Source organism: Puma concolor, chromosome C1, assembly GCF_028749965.1.
Source record: "Puma concolor isolate L17-30 chromosome C1, mPumCon1.1.hap2, whole genome shotgun sequence".
Classification (NCBI taxonomy): Eukaryota; Metazoa; Chordata; class Mammalia; order Carnivora; family Felidae; genus Puma; species Puma concolor.
Genome location: NC_141674.1, coordinates 85,844,824 through 85,868,943, shown reverse-complemented (window position 1 = coordinate 85,868,943; position 24,120 = coordinate 85,844,824). Strand labels below are relative to the sequence as shown.

Sequence of the window (24,120 nt, the reverse complement as noted above, 5' to 3'; positions counted from 1 at the left end):
TGTGCTAACAGCTCAAAGCCTGGAGCCTGTTTCAGATTCTGTGTCTCCCCCTCTCTGACCCTCCCCCGTTCATGCTCTGTCTCTCTCTGTCTCAAAAATAAATAAACATTAAAAAAAAATTAAAAAAAAATCTTGAAGACAAACTTTTAAAAAAAATTTTTTTTAAATGTTTATTTATTTTTGGCAGAGAGAGACAGAGCATGAGCTGGGGAGGGGCAGAGAGAGAGGGAGACACAGAATCTGAAGTAGGCTCCAGGTTCTGAGCTGTCAGCACAAAGCCAGACACGGGTCTCGAACTCACAGACCACGAGATCATGACCTGAGCCGAAGTCAGACACTCAACTGACTGAGCCACCCAGGCGCCCCAAGACAAACATTTTTGAAAAGAATATTTTATAAAATAACTGAGGACTTTGAAATTGCTATTATAAACCCTTTCTCAAAAGAAACCTGCGTGGCTTAGTCGATGAAGTGTCTCTTAATCTTGGCTCAGGTTGTGATCTCACTGTTCGTGAAATCAAGCCCTGTGTCAGTCTCTGCACTGACAGTGTGGAGCCTGCTTGGGATTCTCTCCCTCCCTCTCTGCCCCCTGCTTGCCTGTGTGCTCTCTAAAAATAAATAAACTTACAAATAAACGCTTTGTTAAATTAGTTTTTGGCTGCTCTAAAAATAAGCTGCTTGTGTTGCTTAGGCATATGCCTTTTTGCCAAAGCCTTATTAATTGTCGTCTGGAGCTATTGAGAATTCTCAATGAAATGAGAACTAAACCTGAGTTTTATGCTTAGAATATCATTATGTAAAGAGTATTTAGATGCACTTAGGTGGCTTTTCTTGCATTGCTTGTTAAAGAGCATTAGATATGTGTGTTCAGAGGATTACTATTGTTTTTTTACAATGTTAAGTAACTCTTGTACTGTTCATTAACTTTATTTGTCCATATTTTATTTTTAAATTTTGATTCCAGTATAATAAATATAGAGTGTTATATTAGTTTCAGGTGTATAATGTAGTGAATCAACAATTCTATGTATTACTCAGTGCTCATCAAGATGTACACTTTGAGAATGCAAGCTGGTGCAGCCACTCTGGAAAACAGTATGGAGGTTCCTCAAAAAACTAAAAATAGAACTACCCTACGACCCAGCAATAGCACTACTAGGTATTTATCCAGGGGATACAGGTGTGCTGTTTTGAAGGGACACATGTACCCCAATGTTTATAGCAGCACTATCAACAATAGCCAAAGTATGGAAAGAGCCCAAATGTCCATCGACGGATGAATGGATAAAGAAGATGTGGTGTGTTTGTGTGTATACCACAGAATATTATCGGCAATCAAAAAGAATGAAATCTTGCCATTTGCAACTACATGGATGGAACTGGAGGGTATTATGCTAAGTGAAATTAGAGAAAGACAAAAATCATACGACTTCACTCATATGAGGACTTTAAGAGACAAAACAGATGAACATAAGGGAAGGGAAACTAATATAAAAACAGGGAGGGGGACAAAACAGAAGAGAGTCATAAATATGGAGAACAAACTGAGGGTTACTGAAGGGGGTGTGGGAGGGGGGATGGGCTAAATGGGTAAGGGGCATTAAGGAATCTAGTCCTGAAATCATTGTTGCACTATATGCTAACTAATTTGGATGTAAATTAAAAAAAATAAAAGATGAAAACAAAAAAAGACTAGCGAATACTGGAAAGTTTCAAGGGCAAAAATAAATAAATGTATACTTAATCCTCTTCATTAATTTCATCCATCCCTCCTGACCCCCCTCTGGTAACCATCATTTTGTTTTCTGGTTTATCTCTTTTTTTTTCCTTTGCTTGTTTTGTTTTTTAAGTTCCACATGAGTGAAATCATGGGTATTTGTCTTTCTTTGACTTATTTCACATACTATTATATCTTTTAGTTCCATCCATGTTATTTATTGCAAATGGCAAGATTCATTCTTTTTTATGGCTGAATAGTATTCCAGTGCGTGTGTGTGTGTGTGTGTGTGTGTGTGTGTGTGTGTGTGTGTGTGTGTTGCATCATCATGACCCTTTCATCTCTTGATGGACCACTTGGGTTACTTCCATAATTTGGCTATTGTGTATAATGCTGCCATAAACATAGGGGTATATATATCTTTTTGAATTAGTATTTTCATATTCATTGGGTAAATACCTGATATTTACTGGATCATATGGCAATTTTCTTTTTAATTTTTTGAGGAACCTCCATACTGTTTTCCACAGTGTCTGCACCAGTTTGCGTTCCCAACAACAGTATATGAGGGTTCCTTTTTCTCCACATCCTTGCCAACATCTGTTTTTCCTTTCTTTTCTCTTTTCTTTTCTTTTCTTTTCTTTTCTTTTCTTTTCTTTTCTTTTTAATGGTTTCTTGAATATTATTGTTTCTTCATGAATATCTGCATATTCAAGTGTGGTTGCATCTTGGGATCAAATTTTGTCTTGAGAATTATAATTGAATTGCTTTTTCATTTTTTTCTAACTTTTTTTTTTTTAATTCCAGTTAGTTAACAATGTTATTAGTTTCAGGTGTACACTACAGTAATTTAGCAGTTCCATACATCACCGCGTGCTCATCACAAGTGCACTCCTTGATCCCCACCACCTATTTAACCCATCTCCCCTTCCCCCTCTCCTCTGGTAGCCATCAGATCGTTCTCTGTAATTAAAAGTCTTGTTTCTTGCTTTGACTGTCATTTTTTTCCTTTGCTTGTTTGTTTTGTTCCTAAATTCCACGAGTGAAATCATATGGTATTTGTCTTTCTCTGTGATGTATTTCATTTAGCATTACAATCTCTAGTTCCATCCATGTCGTTGCAAAAGGCAAGATTTCACATTTTTATGACTGAATAATATTCCATTTTGTATATGTACTACATCTTTATTCATTTATCATCAGTTGGTGGACACTTGGACTGCTATAAACATAGGGGTGCACGTATCCCTTTGAATTAGTGTTTTTGTGTTCTTTGGATAAATATCCAGTAGTTTGGTTGCAGGATCATAAGGTGGTTCTATTTTTAACCTAAAAAAAAAAAGTTTTTTATTTTGAGAGAGAAACAGAGTATGCGCGTGCATGAGTGAGGAAGGGGTGGGGTGGGGGGCTAGGGAGAGCATCCCAAGCACCCTCCATGCTGTTAACACAGGGCCCAATGCAGGGCTCAAATCCATGCTGTGAGATCAGGACCTGAGCCAAAATCAAGAGTCGGGCACTTAACCAGCTGAGCCACCCAGGCGCCACTCTATCTGTAACTTTTTGAGGAAACCCCACATTGTTTTCCATATTGCTTCTTTATTTTAAACAGCTTTCCAAGAAAATATATGATGTCCCAAATGAGGACAAGAAATACTACAGACTCTTTCCATAGTTGCCTAGTTTGTAGGAGTAATTATGGCTCACAAGATTACCTTTCTTAATGTTCTTCTGGAATTGGAGAAGTCATTATAACAAGGGTATTCTTAGAAGCAAGACTTCTAGAGTTTTCTATATCATTGATTTTTGTATTCTTTTGATCTTGTATCCTCAACAGTTAAAAAACAAAAGAAAACGGTTTTAAAACACTTTGAGCTTGAATCTTTAACACATGAATATTTATTTGTGAATTGTATGCTTATACTACTATGCATATTATATACAGTATAGTTTACTGGTTAAGAAGGTAGAATCTGATGTTAGCATTTAAATCCTGTCTTTGTCAATGTGAATTGGTTCAGCCACTGAAACACAAAAAACAGGCATCTAACTCTTAATGTTTCAGTGTCTCTACTTGTAAAGTAAAGCAGTAATTTTATCTCCTTTACTGGGTTATTGTGAGGGTTAGGTAAGTTAATATATTTGTTTAGAATAGTGCCTGGGACATGATAAGTGATTTATTATTTTATCTATTAAATACTACTAATAGTATCACCTACTTTGAGACCTACTTTGAGACCACAGATCTGGTTAGTCTGGTGCTAGCAGATATTGTGATTAAAACACCACCACCTACTTTGAGACCACAGATCTGGTTAGTCTGGTGCTAGCAGATATTGTGATTAAAACATGATCTTTTTAGTTGAAGTAAAAGAAACCATTTTATTTCATGACATTGAAATTGTGATCTGGTGTCTTTAAATGTTACTGTTGGGATTTAGTACATTCAAGTAGATGCTTAACTGTGAGGATGTAAAATAAAATGAGTTAAATTAACATAAATTAGGCAAGAAACAAAATCATGCTGAAGGAAATAGAGAGGAGTGTTTTAAAAGATTGTGGCATGCTGACAAATAGAACATTTGATAATGTCATGGTGTCTTGTTCAGTTGAGTGTCCTGACTCTTGATTTTGGCTCAGGTCATGATCCCAAGGTCATGGGATTGACTCTGTGTCGGACTGTGTACTGAGCATGGTGCCTGCTTAAGATTCTCTCTTTCTCTTCCTCTGTCCCTCTTCCCTGTTTGCATGTGCCTTCTCATTACACATATGAATAGAACGAATGAATAAATAGCTTCCATTTAAAACAAATTTGATAATTTCTTAAGTAAGATGGACAAAATAATTTCTTTGTTTTTGAAGACAGTAGGCAAGGATTCATTCATTCAATAAATATTTATTTAATGAATTTTACTATGGCCATACATTGTTCTAGTTGCAAGAGACAAAGCACTGAGCAAGACAAAGTCCTTGCCTGTATGGTGCTTATGTTTTGTGGTGAAAACTCCATTATGATTGCTAACTAGAGTATCTTTTAAACAGAACTGTTATCAAGAAGATGTTTTTGATGTCAAAGAAATTGCTTGTGGTGAAATCACTTAAACACTTTCAGAGTGTCTCATTCTGATTCTTGTGTGGGATAAACCTTTAGGGTCAAACATGATCAGTTTTCATCATTGAGGCTATAATGTGAGGATTTTCTCCCATGAGAAAGTAGCTATCTAAGATCAGATGATTGGTTTATCTTGATAATGTTTAGCCCACAATGTGTATTCAGAGACAGATTTTATCTAGAGATAACATTTCTCAGTTAGACTCAATACTTCATTCACCATGTGGTTCTAAATTAATTTTTGCTTATTTTGTGTTAACTATTTTAAAAAATAATATATGAGCATGGGAAGCTTCCTAATGTATAGGAGGATATACTATCTAAATGTCCCTCCCGTGGTCCCCAGTTTTCTCCTCAGAGAAAATCATTGTTCGGAGTTTTTTATGCTATGTTCCAAAAATATTTAAAACATACACAGGATATATGTGTGTACATGTATAAATATGTGTGTTTGTATACATGAGTGTATATGTAATCATAAATAGTACATGCCCACTATTCTGTGCCTTGCTTTTTTTCATTCAGTAGTAGTATTATGGAATAGGTCCGTTTCTATGTATTAGAATGTTAATTTTTGTTATTTAATGACTTCTTAGTATTCCAGTATATGCAGGTACTATACTTAATTTAACTAGTGCTCTGTTAATGGATGATCAGGTTGTTTTCAATCTAGATATTCATACCGTGCTTCAGCAATTATATTTGAATATGTATCTTTATGTCCTTTTACCAGTAGATTTGTAAGATAAATTCTTATTTACTTATTTTCATTTTTTCTTTCTTTTTAAAAATTTATTTTAATTCTAGTATAGTTAACATATATAGTTAAGTTAGTTTCAGGTGTATAATATAGTAATTCTGTAATTCTATTACTCAGTGCTCATCGAGATAAAGTGTACTCTTAATTTCCTTCACTGATTTCACCTATCCACTCATCCCCTTACCCTTTGGTAACTATCAGTTTGTTTTCTATAGTTAAGAGTCTTTTTTTTTGGTTTGTCTCTTTCCTTTAGTCATTTGTTACTTAACTTCCACATATGAGTAGAATCATATGTTATTTTTCTCTGACTTACTGAACTTAGCATTATACTGTCTCGTTCTCTCCATGTTGTGAATGGCAAGATTTTTTTTTTGAGCTGTATTCCATTGTGTATATATACATACACCACATCTTCTTTATGTGAGATAAATTCTTAAAAGTAACTGGGTCAAAGATAATTTTGTCTGGTGATTATGATGAAAATTAGTATTTCCCTCATTATTGAGAAACATCAGCTTTGTATTTATAGTTGGTTTCCTCATTGATAAAATGTCTATTTCTTTATCCATTTGTTGAGATGCGTAGCCCTTAAAAAATGGCATCATAAGCATTTTTTATATATATCTTGGTCACTAGTCTGCTGTGGGTTTTATATGTTAACGTACTGTTTTCCAATTTTTGCCTTGTCTTTTTATTCTTTATGGTACTTTTTAAAGAAAAAATTAAAACTTTACTAAAGTATAATTTATATACCATAAAATTCTCCCATGGTTAAGTTTACAGTACAGTAATTTTAATTAATTTATAGAGTTGTGAAACCATTATGACAGTCCAATTTTAGAGCATTTACATGTCCCCAGAAGGTTCCCTAGTGCTTATTTGTAGTTAATCCACACTCTTGCCCCCAGCCCTAGGCAAGTACTGATCTGCTTTCTGTCTATACATTTGCTTCACTGCATTTCATATGAATAGAATCATACAATATGAAGCTTTTGTTGTCTGTCTGCTTTCACCATGTTTGAGGTTTATCCAGGTTGTAGTGTGTATCACTAGTTCTTTTAATTGCTCAATAGTATATCATTGAATGCATATGCCACCATTTGTTTATCTCTTCACCATTTGATAGACATTTCAGTCACTTTCAGTTTTGGGCTATTACAAATAAAGCTGCTTGTGATTGTTTGTGTATGAGTCTTTGTATTTCTCTAAGGTGAATACCTAGAAATGGAATGGCTGGAGATATATATTTCATTTTTAAGAAACTACCAAACTTTTCCAAAAGTGGTTGAACCATCCATCAGCAGTCTGAGAATTCAAGATATATTATATTCTTGACAACAGCTGGTATGGTGAATTGTTTACTTTTAGCCATTCTAATAGGTATATAGAAATCTCTTATTGTGACTTCTAACATGCATTTTCCCTAATAGCTAATGAAGCTAAAAGCATTTTTTCATGTGCTTGTTTGTTATCAGTGTATTTATTTTGGTAAAATATCTATTTAATCTTTTGTCCATTTTTTTTTAATGTATGTTTATTTTTGAGAGAGAGAGCATGAGTAAGGAAGGGGCAGAGAGAGGGGGAGACACGGAATCCAAAGCAAGCTCCAGGGTCTGAGCTGTCAACACAGAGCCCGATGCAGGACTGGAACTCATGAACCACGAAATCATGACCTGAGCCAAAGTTGGATGCTTAGCCAACTTAGCCACCCATCACAAGTGCACTTCTTAATCCCCATCAGCTATTTAGCCTATCCCCTCACCCCCCCCCTCTGTAACCATCAATTCTCTGTAAATAAGAGTCTCTTAATTTGTCTCTCTCTTATTTCCCCTCCCTTTTCCCCCCCTTAAATTCTACATGTGAATGAAATCATATGGTTATTTTTCTTTCTCTAACTTATTTTGCTTAAACTCTCTGGCTCCACCATTTTATTGCAAATGGCAAAATTTCATTCTTTATGGCTGAGTAATATTCCATTGTATATATATACCCCATCTTCTTTATCCATTCATCAATCAGTGGACACTTGGGCTACTTCTGTAACTTGGCTATTGTAAATAATGCTCTAATCAATATAGGGGTGCATGGAATTATTTTCTTAATTTCCTTTTCTGCTACTTTATTATTAGTGTATAGGAATAACCGATTTCTGTATATTAATTTTATATTCTGCAATTTTGTCGAATTCACTTATTCCAATAGTTTTTTTGTAGAGCCTTTAGGGTTTTCTATGTTTGGTATCATGTCGTCTGCAAATTGTGACTATTTAACTTATTACTTACCAATTTGGATGCCTTTTATTTTTTCTTGTCTACTGTGGCTAGGACTTCAGTGGTATGTCAAATAAAAGTACCTAGAGTGGATATCCTTGTGCTGTTTTTGATCTTAGGGGAAAAGGTTTCAATTTTTCACTATTCAGTATGATGTTGGCTGTGAGTTTATCATATATGGCCTTTGTTATGTTGAAATGTTTTCTCTAAACCAACTTTGTTGAAAATTTTTTATCATGAATGGATATTGACTTTGTCAAATGATTTTTATTTAGTGATTGAGATGATATTTTTATTCTTATTTTTGTTAAAGTGGTGTTTCACATGTTGATTGTTTTGCAGGTATTGAACCATCCCTTGCATCCCAGGAATAAATCCCACTCAATCATGGTCAATGATCCTTTTAATAATGTTGTATGTGGTTTGCTAATATTTTGTTGAGGACTTTTATATCCATGTTCTTCAGGGATATGGCTTATAGTTTTCCTTTTTTGTAGTGTCTTTGTCTGGTTTTGATATGAGGGTAATGCTGGTCTTATAGAATGTATGTTTTGAGGCTTTCTTTCCTGTTCCTTTTTTTCGGAATAGACTAAAGAGAAAATAGGTATTAATTCTTCTTTAAATGTCAGAATTCACCTCTGAATCCATCTGGTTCTGGGTTTTAATTTGTTGGATATTTTTTGGTTGCTGTTATTTTTTTTTTACTGGAAATTTGTTCAAATTTTCTGTTTCTTCCTAATTCAGTTTTGGAAGATTGTGTATATTTAGGGATCTGTCCTTGTCTTCTAGGTTGAATTTGTTGGTGTGTAATTTTTCATTTTAGTTTCTTACAATCGTTTGTATTTCTATGGTGTCAGTTGCTACTTCTTTCACTTCTGATTTTATTTATTTGGTTCCTCTTTTGTTCTTGATGAGTCTAGTTAAAAGTTTGTCAATTTTGTTGATCTTTTCAAAGAACCAGCTGATTTCATTGATCTGTTCCAGTGTTTTTTTAGTCTCTGTTTCATTTATTTATTTGTGGTCTGATCTTTTATTTTTTTACTTGTACTGGCTTCGGCTTTGTTCTTTTTCTAGTTCCTTTACATGTAAAGTTAGATAGATTGAGATTTTTTTCTTGTCTTTTGAGGTAAGCCTTTATCACTATAAATTTTCCTCTTTAGAATTGCTTTAGCTGCATCCTGTAGATTTTGGACTGGTGTGTTTTCATTTTATTTTACTTAGTGTATTTTTCTACTTCCTCTTTGATTTCTTCATTTACCCAGTGGGTATTTAGTAGTGTGTTGTTTAGCCTGCATGTGTTTGTACTTTTTCCAATTTTTTTCTTGTAATTTCTTTCATAATGATTGTCAGAAACGATAGTTGATAGGAGTTCAATCTTAACATTTATTGAGACTTGTTTTGTAGCCTAAGAGATATGTCCTGGAGAATGTTCCACGTGTTTTGAAAAAAAATGTGTATTCTATTGGTTTGGGGTAGAATGTTCTGTATATATTTGTAAAGTTTATCTGGTCTAATATGTCAGGGTGCCTGGGTGGCTCAGTTGGGCATCCGACTGTTGATTTTTGGCTCAGGTCATAATCCTAGGGTTATGGGATCAAGCCCCATGTCAGGCTCTGTGCTGAACCTGGAGCCTACTTGGGATTCTCCCTCTCTCCTCCACTATTTCCTCTCCTCGCCCATATCCCTTCCTCGAGGTCTTTCTCTCACAAATAAAGATAAAAAATAAAATAAAAAAAATTTTAATATGTCATATAAAGATCCTGTTTCCTAATTGATTTTTTGCCTGGATACAGTATCCATTGATGTAAGTGGGGCGTTAAAGTCCCCTACTATTATTGTATTATTGTCAATTTCTCCCTTTATGTCTGTTAATATTTGCTTTATGTATTTAAGTGCTCCAGTGTTGAGTGGGTAGATATTTACAGTTCTGTTCCCTTTAAGGATTGATCCCTTTATTATCATGTAACGACCTTCTTTGTCTCTTGTTACACTTTAATGTCTGTGTTGTGTGATGTAAGTATTGCTACCTAGGCTTTTTTTTGTTTCCATTTGCCTGGAATATCTTTTTCTTCACTTCACTTTCAGTCTTTATGTGTCTTTAGGTCTGAAGTGAGTCTCTTGTAGGCAGCATATAGATGGGGCTTGTTATGTTATGGGAACATTCCATCACCCTGTATCTTGATGGGGCCATTTAGATCCTTTACGTTTTTAAAGTAATTCTTGATAAGTATGTACTTATTGCCATTTTATTGTTTTCTGGTTGTTCTTGTAGTTCTTTTGTGTTCCTTTCTTCGGTTGCTCTCTTCCCTTGTGATTGATGACTTTCTTTAGTGTTATGCTTGGATTTCTTTCTCTTATGTGTACCTGCTATAGGTTTTTGGTTTATACTTACCATGAAGTTCATATATAACACTCTGAGTATATAACAGTCTATATTATCTTGGTAGTCAATTTTAAAGACATTGTAAATGAACTTTATTTTTACTCCCTCCCCTTCACATTTTTTGTATAAGTTTTTATAGTGTCCATCTTTTAAAAAAATTTTTTTAACGTTTATTTTTGAGAGAGGGAGAGACAGAGTGCAAGTGGGAGAAGAGCAGAGAGAGGGAGACACAGAATTGAAGCAGGCTCCAGGCTCTAACCTGTCAGCACAGAGCCCAACGCAGGGCTCGAACTCCCAGAACTGAACCGTGAGATCATGACCTGAGCCGAAGTCGGACACTTAACTGACTGAGCCACCCAGGAGCCCCTCATAGTTTCCATCTTTTTATTTTGTGACTCCCCTTAACTAATTTTTTTTTAGAAATAATTGAATTTAGTACTTTTCTAACCTTCATACTAACTTTGTAAGTGATTGCTTAATTATCTTTATTGTTTGTTTGCTTTTATTCATGAAAGTTTTTCTTTTCCTAATTTTCTTTTAATTATGGCCCTTTCTTTTCCACTTAGAGGAGTCTGTTTAACATTTCTTTTAAGGCTGGTTTAGTGATGATGAACTCCTTTAACTTTCGTTTGGGAAACACTCTTACCTTGCTGGGTAGAATATTCTTGGGTGTACTTTTTTTTTTTCCTCCCTGTCAGCACTTTGAATATATCATGCCACTCCCTTCTGGCTTGCAACGTTTCTGATGAGAAATTAACCGATAACTTTATGGGATTCCTTTGTAGCAACCAGTTGCTTCTCTCCTATTTAAAAAGTTCTGTATCTTTACTCTTCGTTATTTTAATTATGTGTCACGGTGTGGACCTCCTTGGGTTCATCTTGTTTGGAGCTCTCTGTGCTTCCTGGACCTGGATATCTGTTTCCCCAGGTTATGTATTTTCAGGTATTATTTCTCAAGATTTCTGCACTTTTCTCTTTCTCTTCTTCTGGGATCTTTTTGATGCGACTGTTTGCTCTCTTGATGTTGTCCAGGAATCCCTTAATCTATCCTCATTTTTTATTTTATTATTTTTTTTAACATTTATTTATTTTTCAGAGACAGAGGCAGAGCATGAGCAGGGGAGGGGGAGAGAGAGAGAGAGATACAGAATCTGAAGCAGGCTCCAGGCTCTGAGCTGTTTGTTAGCACAGAGCCTGACACGGGGCTTGAACTCATGAACTGCAAGACCATGTCCTGAGCTGAAGTTGGGCACTCAACCGACTGAGCCACCCAGTCGCCCCCTCATTTTTTAAAAAGTCTTTTATCTTGGACACCTGGCTGACTCAGTTGGTGGAGCATGCAACTCTTGATCTTAGGGTCATGAGTTCAGGCCCCATGTTGGGGGTAGAGTTTACCTAAAAGAAGCTTGTTTTTTGCTGTTCATCTTGGCTGCTTTCCATTACCCTGTCAGGTTGCTGATTTGTTCCTTTGCATTTGCTAATCTGCTGTTGATTCTTCTGTATTTTACATTCAGTTGTTAATACAGTTCTGATTAGTTTTTGTGTATTTTCTCTTTGTTGAATTCTGAGTTCATCCATTCTTCTCCACAGTCCAGGGAGCATCTTTCTGACCATTACTTCAAAATCTTTATCAGATAGATTAGTTATTTCTGTTTCATTTAGTTCTTTTCTGAGCTTTTGTCTTGGTCTTTTCATTTGGAGCATATTTCTCTCTCCTTTTGCTTGACTTTCTGTGTTTACTTCTCTGAATTTGGTGCAACAGCTATTTCTCCTAAACTTAAAGGAATCATCTTGTGTATGGTCATCTCCTGTGTAGATTGTGTATACCTGGTGACCTGGGCTGGCTGGCTGGAGGTATGGCTTGTGTGGGCTGCGCATCATGGGGTACTTTGTCCTGCAGCTGCCATGGTGGGAGGTCCTGAACTGAAGCAGGCAGGGACCACGGTGGTCCCAGAGCTCTCCATGCAGAGGGTATCCTCCCAGGACAACTGAAACTGAAGTGGACACTGGCCAGGGCTTCCCATGTCACTCTACACAGAAGGCACCCCGATAAGTCATCTGGAGATGATGTGGCAGTGGGTTTGGAGGTCCTGAGGTATTCTTTACTAGGGGTGCCCTGGCAAGATGTCTGCAGCTAAAGTGGTGAGGGCCTGGAGTGTTCTGGGGTGCTTTGCCCCTCCTGTTACTGTGGCAAATGGCGGCAGTACAGTGAGCGCTGATTAGGGGTGTTCTGGTGTGCACCATGCTGGGGTCGCTGAAGCAGTCTTCCAGCTAGGGTGGCCAAACCCTGTTCTCATCCACACTGTCAGGGCTGAGCAAAATAAACTGTGCCACTTGCCAGCCCCTCCAACCCAGAGAGAGTTCCAACAGTTCCCTCCACCATGTGGCAGAATTCTAGGGCTGGATCTTTTATTCTAGTTGCTCTTTTAAATTGCAGCTTTTTTCTTGTTTCCCAAGGTGTCTGGAAGTGGTGTGGGCTAGGAGCCCAGGGCTGGCTGAGGTACCCTGTCCCCTGTCTGCGCTATCAAGGTGGAGGGGGAATGTAAACAGTCCTCACCAGTCCTTGTGGCTCGGAGAGGGTACAGCAGCTCTCTTGCTTTTAGCAGAATTCTAGGACTTGATCTTTTTTTTTTTTTTTTTTTTCAACGTTTATTTATTTTTGGGACAGAGAGAGACAGAGCATGAACGGGGGAGGGGCAGAGAGAGAGGGAGACACAGAATCGGAAACAGGCTCCAGGCTCTGAGCCATCAGCCCAGAGCCAGACACAGGGCTCGAACTCACGGACCGCGAGATCGTGACCTGGCTGAAGTCGGACGCTTAACCGACTGCGCCACCCAGGCGCCCTTCTAGGACTTGATCTTTTATATTCTAGCTCTTCTTTTAATCTGAGGCTTTTTTCTGTGCGTAGGGCAGGTGAATCAGCTCACAGTTACTCAGTACTATCTTTCACCAGTGTAGTTCGCAGTGTTGACATTGGGTGTTTCCCTTTCTTACCCTGTCTCCACCTTTTGCCATTCTCTGTCTATATTTGTTATGCACAAGTTGTTCATTCAGCCTTCAGCATCTTCAGGAGGAATTGCTCTATAAAGAGGTAGATTTGGTGTGTCTCTGGAGGAGGTGAGTTCAGGGTCTTTCTACATTGTCCTCTTCCTACGTTGCCATCAAAATCAACAAGTTTCTGTTTCCTTTCAGCATTTTGAAGAGGTTATCCTGTGTTGCCTGGATTGAATAGTTTCTGGCAAGTCATTAGTAGTCATTTTTTTAGCACTTTTCCTCTTTAGAAAGTGACTTTTTCTCTGGGTGTTTTTCACATTTCCTTTTTTTTCATTATTTTCAGCAACTTATTTATAATATATTTTGGTGTGGTACATGTATATCGTTATCCACTTAGGGCTTTTATTGAGGATCTGTGTATCGGGTTTATGGTTGACAACTTGGAAAATTCTGGTCATTATTTCTTCACTTTTTTTCCTATTATTTTCTTTCAATATTCCATTTATACATGGTTGATCCCATATTTTTCTGTTGAGACTGTTCATTATTTTATGCTTTTACAGTCAAATGCTGTGTTTTAAAGTCACCTTTTTTTTTCCTGCAGTGTTTAATATGCTGTTATTTCTGTCCAGTTAGAAATTTGTGTTTGAGGTATTGAATTTGCCATTGCTGCAAGTTCCATTTCATTCTTTTTTATATTTTTCATTTTTCTCATACTTTCAATTTCCATTAAATTCTTTTTGATTGTTATCTTTGTTCTAACATCTCTGTCCTTGTCCTGTTATCATTTCTGTCATTTCTGGATCTGTTTCCATTGACTCTTTCCTTGGTGTTACATTTTCTTAATGTCATCTCTAGTAATTTTTGATAGACTGTGGAACACTGTCAGTGGTTACATTGTTGACCGTATGTGTTTTGTTATCTTCCTTTAAAGAGTGGCTGTAGGATTGCCTGGGTGGCTCAGTTGGTTAAACTTCCAAATTCATCTCAGGTCACGATCTCATGGTTCATGAGTTTGAACCCTGCATTGGGCTCTGCACTGACAGCTCAGAGCCTGAAGCCTGCTTCAGATTCTGTGTCTCCTGTCTCTCTGCCCCTCCCCTGCTCATATCCTGTCTCTCTCTCTCAAAAATAAATATTTAAAAAAAAAATTTTCTTAATAAAATAAAGAGTGGCTGGTGTTTAAGTTAGTTGTGGGTTCCCTTGATCCCTTTGGAGCATTCTAGGTTTCTTTCATTTTTTTTCTTTAGCTTTACTTGGGTGCATCTAAAGTAGCTTTTACTCAAGGGATAGTTCAGCCCTTCTACAAAGCTGTGATCCTTTGTGGCTCTTCACTGAATGCCCTAAATGATTACCATGTGTCTCCATGATTATGAACCTTAGAAATTGTTCATGTGAAAATTCCCATTTCTTTTTTTTTTTTTTTTTAACTTTTTTAATGTTGATTGATTTTTGAGAGAGAGAGAGTGCGAGCGAGCAGGGCAGGGGCAGAGAGAGAAGGAGACACAGAATCTGAAGCAGGCTCCAGGCTCTGAGCTGCCAGCATAGAGCCCACTGTGGGCTCGAACCCACGAAGTGTGAGATCATGATCTGAGCTGAAGTCAGATGCTCAACCGACTGAGCCACCTAGGCACCCCTCCCATTTCTTTTTTTTAGTCTTGGGGCATTTTTCCCTATGCATGTGGCCAGTACTAAGCAAAAATTCTAAGGGATCCATGTGCAGATTTCCAGGGATTTTCCTTTATAGCTTCTTTCTCATCAGAATTCTGCCCTTTAACTTTCACTTACCCCAAACTCCCTAAATTCTGATGTTGATCTATGTTTTCCCTCTGTACCTGAATTTAGGGTGTGCCTCCAGTTGGAAAGCTGGGTCATTGATGGGGAATTACATTTCTCTCAAAGGTTACATACAACCTGTGCATTGTCTGTTCAGTATTTGAGACCATTCTTTTTATTTTGTACAGTTTTCTAATTTGTGATTGGTGCTGAAAATTATCTTATGAATTGCTATCTGATACTTTAATATTCCTCACCCATATGTCTTTTTTTTTTAATTTTTCAATGTTTATTTTTGTGAGAGAGAAACAGACTGCAAGTGGGGGAGGGGCAGAGAGAGAGGGAGACACAGTATCTAAAGTAAGTTCCAGGCTCTGAGCTGTCAGCACAGAACCTGATGTGGGGCTCAAACTCATGGACTGAGAGATCATGACCTGAGCCGAAGTTGGATGCTTAACCGACTGAGCCACCCAGGCACTCCATATTTATTTTTCTATAAGGAATATTAGAGTCAACTTGTTTCACTTTAAAAACTCCTTTTTGTGTTTAAGGTTGTCATGTGAAATGCATGGATTAATGTAGGGAGAACTAATATCTTTGGAATATTGAAGCTTGATAGTACAGTAGTATATACCTTTTTAATTTGTAGTTTTAACCTATGAAATTAGTATCTATTCCTATTTTATTGACTTTTTACCAAAAGTAGATATTTTATGTTTTCTCCTGCCTTTTCCTTTTGTATGCAAGTGGTCATAATTTTTTTTCCATCTATTAGTTTGATTATGTGTATACATTTTTCTGATATAGAACCCATTTATAAATTCCTGGTGTGAAACATGCTCAGTCATCTATTTTAGTTTGGATTTTGTATAGATTCTTGGGTTACTTTTGTTTTAAAATTCTAATTCCTAGCCTTTCATTTAGAAACCATAAATATAACAGACTTTGAAAATTCTTGAAAAGGGAAGAATTCTCAGAATACATGCTGTAATATGCATCATTGTTATAAATAGGGAGAAAACTTTTAGAACTATGACACTTGCTTATTTAAAAATTTTTGGGGTGACTAGGTGGCTCAGTCGGTTAAGCATCCGACTTCAGCTCAGGTCATGATCTCGTGGTTCATGAGTTCAAGCCCCATGTCTGGCTCTGTGCTGACAGCTCAGAGCCTGGAGTCTGCTTTGGATTCTGTGACTCCCTCTCTCTCTGCCCCTCCCCGGCTCATGCTCTGTCTCTCTCAAAAAATAAATAAAAGTTAAAAATTAAAAAAAATTTTTTTTTAGTATATTTATTTATCTTGAGAGAGAGCGTAAGCAGGAGAGGGGCAGAGAAAGAATCCCAAGCAGTCTCTGCACTGTCAGCACAGAGCCTGACAGGGGGGCAGTAAGCTCAAACTCGCAAACTGTGAGATTGTGACGTGAGCTGAAATCAAGAGTTGGATACTCCAGGTGCCTGGGTGGCTCAGTTGGTTAAGCGTTCGATTTCGGCTCAGGTCACGATCTCGCAGTTTGTGGGTTCGAGTCTCATGTTGGGCTCTCTGCTGACAGCTCAGAACCTGGAGCCTGCTTCGGATTCTGTGTCTCCCTCTCTCTCTGCCCCTCCCTTGCTTGCTCTCTCTCTCTCAAAAATAAACATTAAAAAAAAAAAAAAGCGTTGGATGCTCAACCAACTGAGCCACCCAGGTGACCTGATACTTATTTAAGTGCTGGGGTTAGAAGGCATTGACCCCTGCATTGTCAAAAAATCATGTATAACTTTTGACTTCTCTCAAATTTAACTACTGTATTTCATATATATATGTATGTGTGTGTGAAAAAAATATATATATATTTTCCCCCTGTGTTCCCCATGAATGTATTTTATATTGTGATTGAAACATAAGAAGTTGCCAAATGATTACAAACAAAGGGAATGTAGAGGAAGCATACGGGTAGGCTGGACTCTCCCCTGCTTTTGGCACTCCTCATTCCACTCCCTGTGTGCATGGTTAGTTCACTGAGGCCTGAGCTGAGAGGCAGTAAAGGAACCGGCTCTGGAGAGAGATTCTTGCTGAAGTGGCAGGGCCAGTTACTGGTTGTAGTTGGGCAAGGATCACAGAACGAAAGATACCACACCACTGGAGGGTCTGGGGAAACCCCAGAACAACAAGGAGGGAGCCTGCAGTGAAGAGCAGACAGCAGGCAGGGGTGCCGTGCCATCCACCATGGTGGATGTTCTCTGAGGTGGTGAGCTAAAATCCCCAGGGAACTAGCAGCTTATTGCTTGCCAGCATTTCCTGTAAGCAGAAACTAGGGAGTCAAGTGGATAAGGAGTAGGTGTTACTTCAGGATCCAGCTTTGCTAACTGGGCGGGGATGAGGAGACAGATGGTACTGCATTCTACTGGTGTACTGTATTTATTGACCAAAGTCCGTATAAATAGCCCCTACAGTTCAAACCCATGTTGTACAAGGATTGGCTGCATTAGTGTTTGTTTTTGTTTCAAAATAATTGTTAAGAGATCATGTTGCACTGTTCATCTTGCTTCTATCACAGGAATATTTTTGGCAAGGAGATATAGGATTTTTGTTGTTGTTAAATCTCTTCAGGAAAATGTTCTTGTGTTATAAAATAACTTGTTGAACCTGTTCTTCTATATTCTAGATACATGAGAAAGAAGTTTTAACCATCCATCTCCATATGGAACTGCCTCCGTTCTCACTAACTCAGTTACATGAGGTGTTTTCCCTCTTCACAGGTTCAGTTTAACTTGCAGTTTACAAAACCAAATACGTCACTAGGAGATGTTCAAACAGGAACAACTATTAGTATGCCTTGCTCAACTGATAAGGAAAAGTAAGTACTTGTCATAAAATTTAATGTTTGCACTTTTGAAAGTCATCCTAAATAATTTTTATCAGTGTTTGAAAGCTTTGATGCCCACTTATTTATCTGTGACATTTTAAGTTACTGATCAGTGGGATTGAAGCTAGAGTCACTTTTCTTTGTAAGAAATAGATTTCCCTGGGCGCCTTGGTGGCTCAGTTGGTTAAGCATCTGACTCTTGATTTTGACTCAGGTCATGGTCTCACCGTTCATGGGATCAGGCCCTGTGTTTGGCTCTATGCTGACAGCATGGAGCCTGCTTGAGATATATTCATTCTCTCTCTCTCTCTCTCTCTCTCTCTCTCTCTAAATAAACATTAAAAAAAGATTTTCCATAATTTTTTTAAACTGTAAGATACAGTTAAACATACAGTAAAATTTTATTTTTTAAGAAACTTTCCTACATAACTGAAGATCTCCCTTTCATATGCTTTTGGGCAAGTAGATTAGAAATCTTTTTAATTCCTCTTACTTGGTGGTTTTTGTTTTTGTTTTCCTGTATGGCTGTGTTTGCCTCTGGAAAGCTCTCCATTTTTCTGAATTAATGCTGCTAGTGTAAAGTGCTCTGAGACGCCAGCTCTTTCAAACTGCTAGAATTCTTTGCTGAGAATAACAAGGCTTGTGAGATTGTCCCATACCTAACAAAATAAGCTTTAATTTGTGACTTCTGTTTTGCCTACTCAGAAATTCCTTCCTATTTTTTAGACCTGACACAGGTTTTACATAGTGAAGTTTGTAACGCATGAAAACTTGTTTCTGGGTATTCTTCATGTTTGTAATATTTTTTTCTTATTAACTCTTCTTAGTTAAAATTTAATCACTTTAAGGCCTGTCATGAGCTGGCTCTTATTCATTGGCTTCTAAAATTGGCACCAACGCTAGTATTATGGTAGTTGGTGAGCCTCTTTTGAAAAAAAAGTCAGAATTCTTTGAAGTCCTGAAATTTTTATATAATCTCACACTTGTTCAGGAGGTGGAGCACCTGCAAATCGTGTTAATGGTAGAACTTCGTGTTGATACAGTTAACTCTCATACACCCAACAGCAGTTTTACTTGCAGAAAATATCATATTTGTGGTACAAAATCAAACATAATCGTGTGTCCATAAAATAGGACTGGTCAGCTATTTTGACTGTTATCTCTTTTAGTTTTGTTTTCCTTTATTCATTGTCAGCTAGGAAAAAGTGGCAGTGGATATCAAAGGTTAAAAGTTAAAATTGAAGGAAATACCTGTTCACCCACTTAATTCTTCTCTTCTCTGAAAATTGGAAAAAGACCATTTAATTTTAAGAGTGTAATGTCATTGTTTTACAAGTGCCTTTAAATTCTTGTTATAAGGAACTACTAGAGAAACTTAACACTGGATGGATTTAGAAAGTAGGACTATGGTAGTAGAAAAGGGTAATATAGGGCTACATAAATGCCCCTCCCTGTTTCCTCGCAGTTGATACTTGTATTTATCTGACTAGAATTCATTATTGTGTATTAATTTTAATAGTGCTTATTAGTGACAATTGAAGTATTAAAACTTTGAAGAGCTTTTGGCAAAGGAAAAATCTTACTCATTAAATACAAGATGAAATAGAAGTTGTTAAATAATAAGGGTATTCTTGGAGCATAAACATGTGTTTTCATCATGTATCATCACTTAAGTGCTGCTGTTTTACAATTTCATAGTACTAGACTTTCGTTTGGCCTACATTCTTAAAAAGAATTTTTTTTAATGTTTATTTTTGAGAGAGAGTGAGTGGGGAAGGGACAGAGAGAGAGGGAGACACAGAATCTGAAGCAGGCTCTAGGCTCCTAGCTGTCAGCACAGAGCCTGACGTAGGGCTCGAACCCACGAACCACGAGATCATGACTTGAGCTGAAGTCAGATGCTCAAATCGACTGAGCCACCCATGCCCTACTAGCCTACATTCTTTATCTTAGCTCTTTGACTTATTAGTGCTACTTAGTTTACTGGGAAGAAGGGTATTTTGGCTTGTGGATAAATTGTTTGCTTAAGAAAGCACTGAAGAGGGGTGCCTGGGTGCTCAGTCAGTTAAACTCAGTCGTTTGACTCAGGTCATGATCTCACAGTTCGTGAGTTTGAGCCCCACTTCGGGCTCTGTGCTAATAGCTCAGAGCCTAGATCCTGCTTAGAGTTCTGCAGCTCCTTCTCTCTTTGCCCTTCCCTGCTCAACGTTCTGTCTCTATGTGAAAAATAAACAAACATTAAAAAGAAATATAAAAAAACACTGAAGAACAAAGCTATAAATATAACTTCAATTATTTTACATATAGTATATGTATATATATATATAGATTAGACAAACCTTCAGAATTAACTATTAAGGTGAAAACAAGACTTTGTAAAAATAAATACTATTTTCCTTTCAAGTGGTGCAAATTTAGGGCTGGAATCCAAATATCTGAAGAAAAGGGAAGATAGCATTCCTTTACGCGGACTCAGCCAAAATCTGTTCAGTAATCCAGGTGAGAAGACATTGTTGAAATGGCTTGTACATTGTGGATTCACTGTATTATATAAAGACTTGGTGAATACAAATAATGTTTTTCTGTCCTCATTTGCAGACCATCAGAAAGATGGCACTTTCGGAGCAGTACAGACATCTTCAAAGCCCCCTGTGCTCCCTTCTGCACCGTCAGCCTATTTCCCTGGGCAGTTAGCGAACAGTTGATGCTAGTGTGACCTTTTACTTTTTATTGAAATTTTAGAAATTCACAGGGTTTAAAAATATATGAACAGCATAGATCAAATCCTAAGCCAAGCAAGTTTCCAAGGTTACTTGAGCTTAACGTATTAGATCGTTTGGATCCTTTTTAAAGGACCGCTGTCTTTTATGGCAAGCTAGAGGAGCCCATGGGGGATTCTGAGTGAGGATTCTGAGTAAATGACACTTTGTAGTGTGTGAACACGGTGTTTTATAGAATAGTATGAATTTTAAACGAATTTTAAACGAATCCTTAGAAATTCTCAGAAGTTCCAAGGAAAGAGTTGGTCCTTTTAAGGGACATTCTAGTTCTATTGAGTATCTGGGTAAATGAAAACCTGCTCAGACAGAATATGAAACCAAAGAATGTTAATAATTCATTTTATTTTCATTGGTAAAATAAAAGTTTTGACACCTGAGAATTATGAGGGAAAATGATTATCTCCAAAGATAACCTATATTATTGATGTTTATAGTAAAGGGAAAAGTCCTAAAATTACCTTAAATGAATGAAAATAAATCCTTCATAGCAAATATTTTCCTTGCAACCTCTTTAAATTAGCTATTAAACAAGTCTACTTATTTTGATAAATTATAAAAATAATTTGGACAGCATATTTACATAACCAGATTAGGCAGAAAGTGCTTTTAATCATTTGAACTGTAGTTTATAGGATTTTAATGTTTTCTGGAAGTCTTGACACATCTATTTTTTTCTCTTTTTTGAATTTCATGAGTTTGTTTTGCAGTTACATCTGTATTAGAATATTTTAAAAATTAGTACTATGAAAAATACTGGAAGAGCATCATGAATATTCATTGTATTTGTTTTTTTATATCAATGGGTTCATTTTAACGTTTGCTTAATAAAGTAGGCAAATTGAATAACTGTTAGAAGCTAACAGCTGTTTTCCCTGTAACCAAGTGTTTCAAGTAAGAATTACTTTGAAAAAATTAGGTAAAAAAAAATTCACCCAGTATCAGAGGGTCCCCAATTTGTTTTCTTGCTGACCACCACCCAGTACAGAGCAGCATTCTCTTATGAAACCTATAAATCAGTTTTTGTTTGCAGAGATTGCTAATACTTGTGTGATATTTAAAAAACTATTTTGAAGCGGGGCGCCTGGGTGGCTTGGTTGAGCATCTGATTTTGGCTCAGGTCATATCTCAAGGCTCCTGAGTTTGAACCCTGCGCGTCGGCCTCTGTGCTGACAGCTCAGAGCCTGGAGCCTGCTTCAGATTCTGTGTCTCCTTCTCTCTCTGCCCTGCCACCCCCTCAGTCTCTCTCTTTCACAATAAAAATAAACATTAAAAAATTAAAAAAAAAAAACACTATTTTGAAGGACCTCCCTCACCACACAGATGAAGAAAGAGACATTGAAGACATTAATGGCATACCAGTATCATTGGGTTCACGGTAAGACAGAGAATCTTTGCTAGTATTTTTCTGAAGCCACGATATTGAATCCTATGATACCGTGAAACGTTGCTGGCAGTTGCAAGCAATCTTAACTAGGGGATTTATTCTAAAACATTTAGTAACCATTATGGGGTTGGATTTTTGTCATTTAAATGTACTATATTAATATTAGTAAGAATACTTGGTTACACTAACTTCAGAGCACTTCTAATCATCTGGAAAGTAACCTCTTGGTGGTAATCTTTCCTGTAAATATTATGTGATATGTATAAAACGTGACAGTGTTTGGATGGGATTTATTATCTACAAGTAGTTCTTTTTTATTTGAAATTGTTTTGCAGTGTACAGTTGTACATGTGTTAATAATCACCAGGTTGCAATGAACGTATTTCTGTAAACTGTGAGCTCTGTTAATAAAGTATTTATGGAGTGAGACATGTAAAAGTATATGAAAACATAAACCGGACTCATCTGCAACTACCGACTATGCTTAGAATTTACTTGCATTTAATTTATGGACCAGGGTTTCATTTCTTTTGTCCTCCTACAAGAGTATTTTGTAGTACAGGAGAAAAAAGGGATTGAAAGGGAAAAGGTGTAAAGCTTTGATTTGTTACTGTAAAAACGATGATGGTAACAAATAAAGCCCAAACAGACCTTCTAGGGAATCACAGATCAAGACTTTTCTTTTAAAAAAAGATCATTAAAATATTTAATTTTATTAACAGAATATTTACATTTCGTTTAAGACCTTATTTAACCATAGTGAATGTTCCAAGTTTAAAAAGCATTGCGCAATAACCACACACAAGATGAAAACAGTGTAAACTATACAATACTTTATGTACAATTTTTACAAAGTAACACTTTTTTAAATAATATAACTGGACACAAAAATATACACTTTAGAGAAATTCACATCAGGAATTGTATAAAGCTCTCTTCTAGGGTCCTGAAAATTTAGGACAAACATTAGCTCTGTAAATAAAGTGTTACTGTGACAGTCCTGAAAGGCCACTATATATATTTATCTACATACAGATATCACATTGACATTTTCAAGGCTACCAGCTTTACTATATAATTTTAGATTATGTATTCAAGTGTTGAGGTTCTTATGATTATGCAAACATTAAAAGAATAGTGGTAGAAGTAGCTGGGGAAACAAATTCGAGCCAGTGTTTAGATTTACAGACTCTACCCCAATTTAAATTCTAAATGGCTGATACTTTCTCATTTCAAAAACAGTGGTGAATGTTTTTAAAATAAAATTACTACAAACAAGCTTAAAACATGATTCAGATTTAGTACAATTTTCTTAAGTTTTTTTCTTTTTTTTTTAATGCAAACAGTTCATTTACCATTTCTTTACTTTAGTGCATCTGCATTAAGGCTTTGAATTATTTGACCCAAGATTTTACAATGTTAAAACAGGTCCATAACCGTACTACCTACTCTGTCTCACTGTGAGTCAGCATAGAGTTAAAGCTCAACACCTGAAGGAAATGGTAGCAGAGACGTTGCTAGTATCTAAGAAGGTATGTATATAGTTTTTAATTAAAGGATGTATAATAAAACAAAAAAGCTTAGTGGCAAGAAATTGGTGCTAATAAACAAAAGGTTTCTTTTCAAAAGAAATTGTAACATCTTTGGAAAACTGTCCGGTTCTGGTTCTTTCTTTAGTTCCCACGAGTTCATGCAGATACATTTCTTAAGACAATCTTAAAGTACATTGAGATGGAAATGGAATGTACATCCAGAACTACAGGTGAAAACTAAGACCTGGGTGTGGTAGAAAAGTCTTCCTGATTTCAGTCATCACACATTCGTGTCCTGGAGTAAAGGTTCTTTGGCCTCTCCTGGCGCTTGTGTACTATGGGGATGGCTGTGACCACCACAGTGCTTTCTCCAGCTGCTGGACCGCAAGCTTAAATTGGTATGTTCTGGAATAAACAAGGCAACAAGCAGAGCCAGCAGTACGGAACAGGCTCCAAAGAGGAAGGGGGGGCCAGGGATGATCGAATTCTGAGGAAGGAAAAGAGAATTAGGATTTTTGTACAGAGCATCTCTGCTCTTAAGAACTGCTTATCTTTTCGTAGTAACAGACTG

The 24,120-nt window shown here is 36.8% G+C and overlaps 2 protein-coding genes across 3 annotated transcripts in view; one reads left to right on the top strand and one right to left on the bottom strand.

Moving 5' to 3' along the window:
- Positions 1-22,444, top strand: part of SASS6 (SAS-6 centriolar assembly protein) — a 57,925-nt gene extending 35,481 nt beyond the window's left edge. For both annotated transcript variants that reach the window (XM_086717665.1, XM_086717666.1), the window contains 3 exons: positions 17,747-17,844; positions 20,258-20,352; positions 20,452-22,444. In XM_086717665.1, coding sequence (XP_086573791.1) covers positions 17,747-17,844; positions 20,258-20,352; positions 20,452-20,558 — 300 coding nt within the window. In that variant the 3' untranslated portion in view covers positions 20,559-22,444. The remainder of the gene's footprint in view (positions 1-17,746; positions 17,845-20,257; positions 20,353-20,451) is intronic.
- Positions 22,445-22,711: 267 nt separating this feature from the next.
- The window catches only part of SLC71A1 (solute carrier family 71 member 1), a 44,477-nt gene continuing 43,068 nt past the window's right edge, over positions 22,712-24,120 (bottom strand). Inside the window, exon 12 of the mRNA XM_025930952.2 lies at positions 22,712-24,036. Within this exon, the coding sequence (XP_025786737.1) occupies positions 23,830-24,036 (207 nt within the window). The 3' untranslated portion in view covers positions 22,712-23,829. The remainder of the gene's footprint in view (positions 24,037-24,120) is intronic.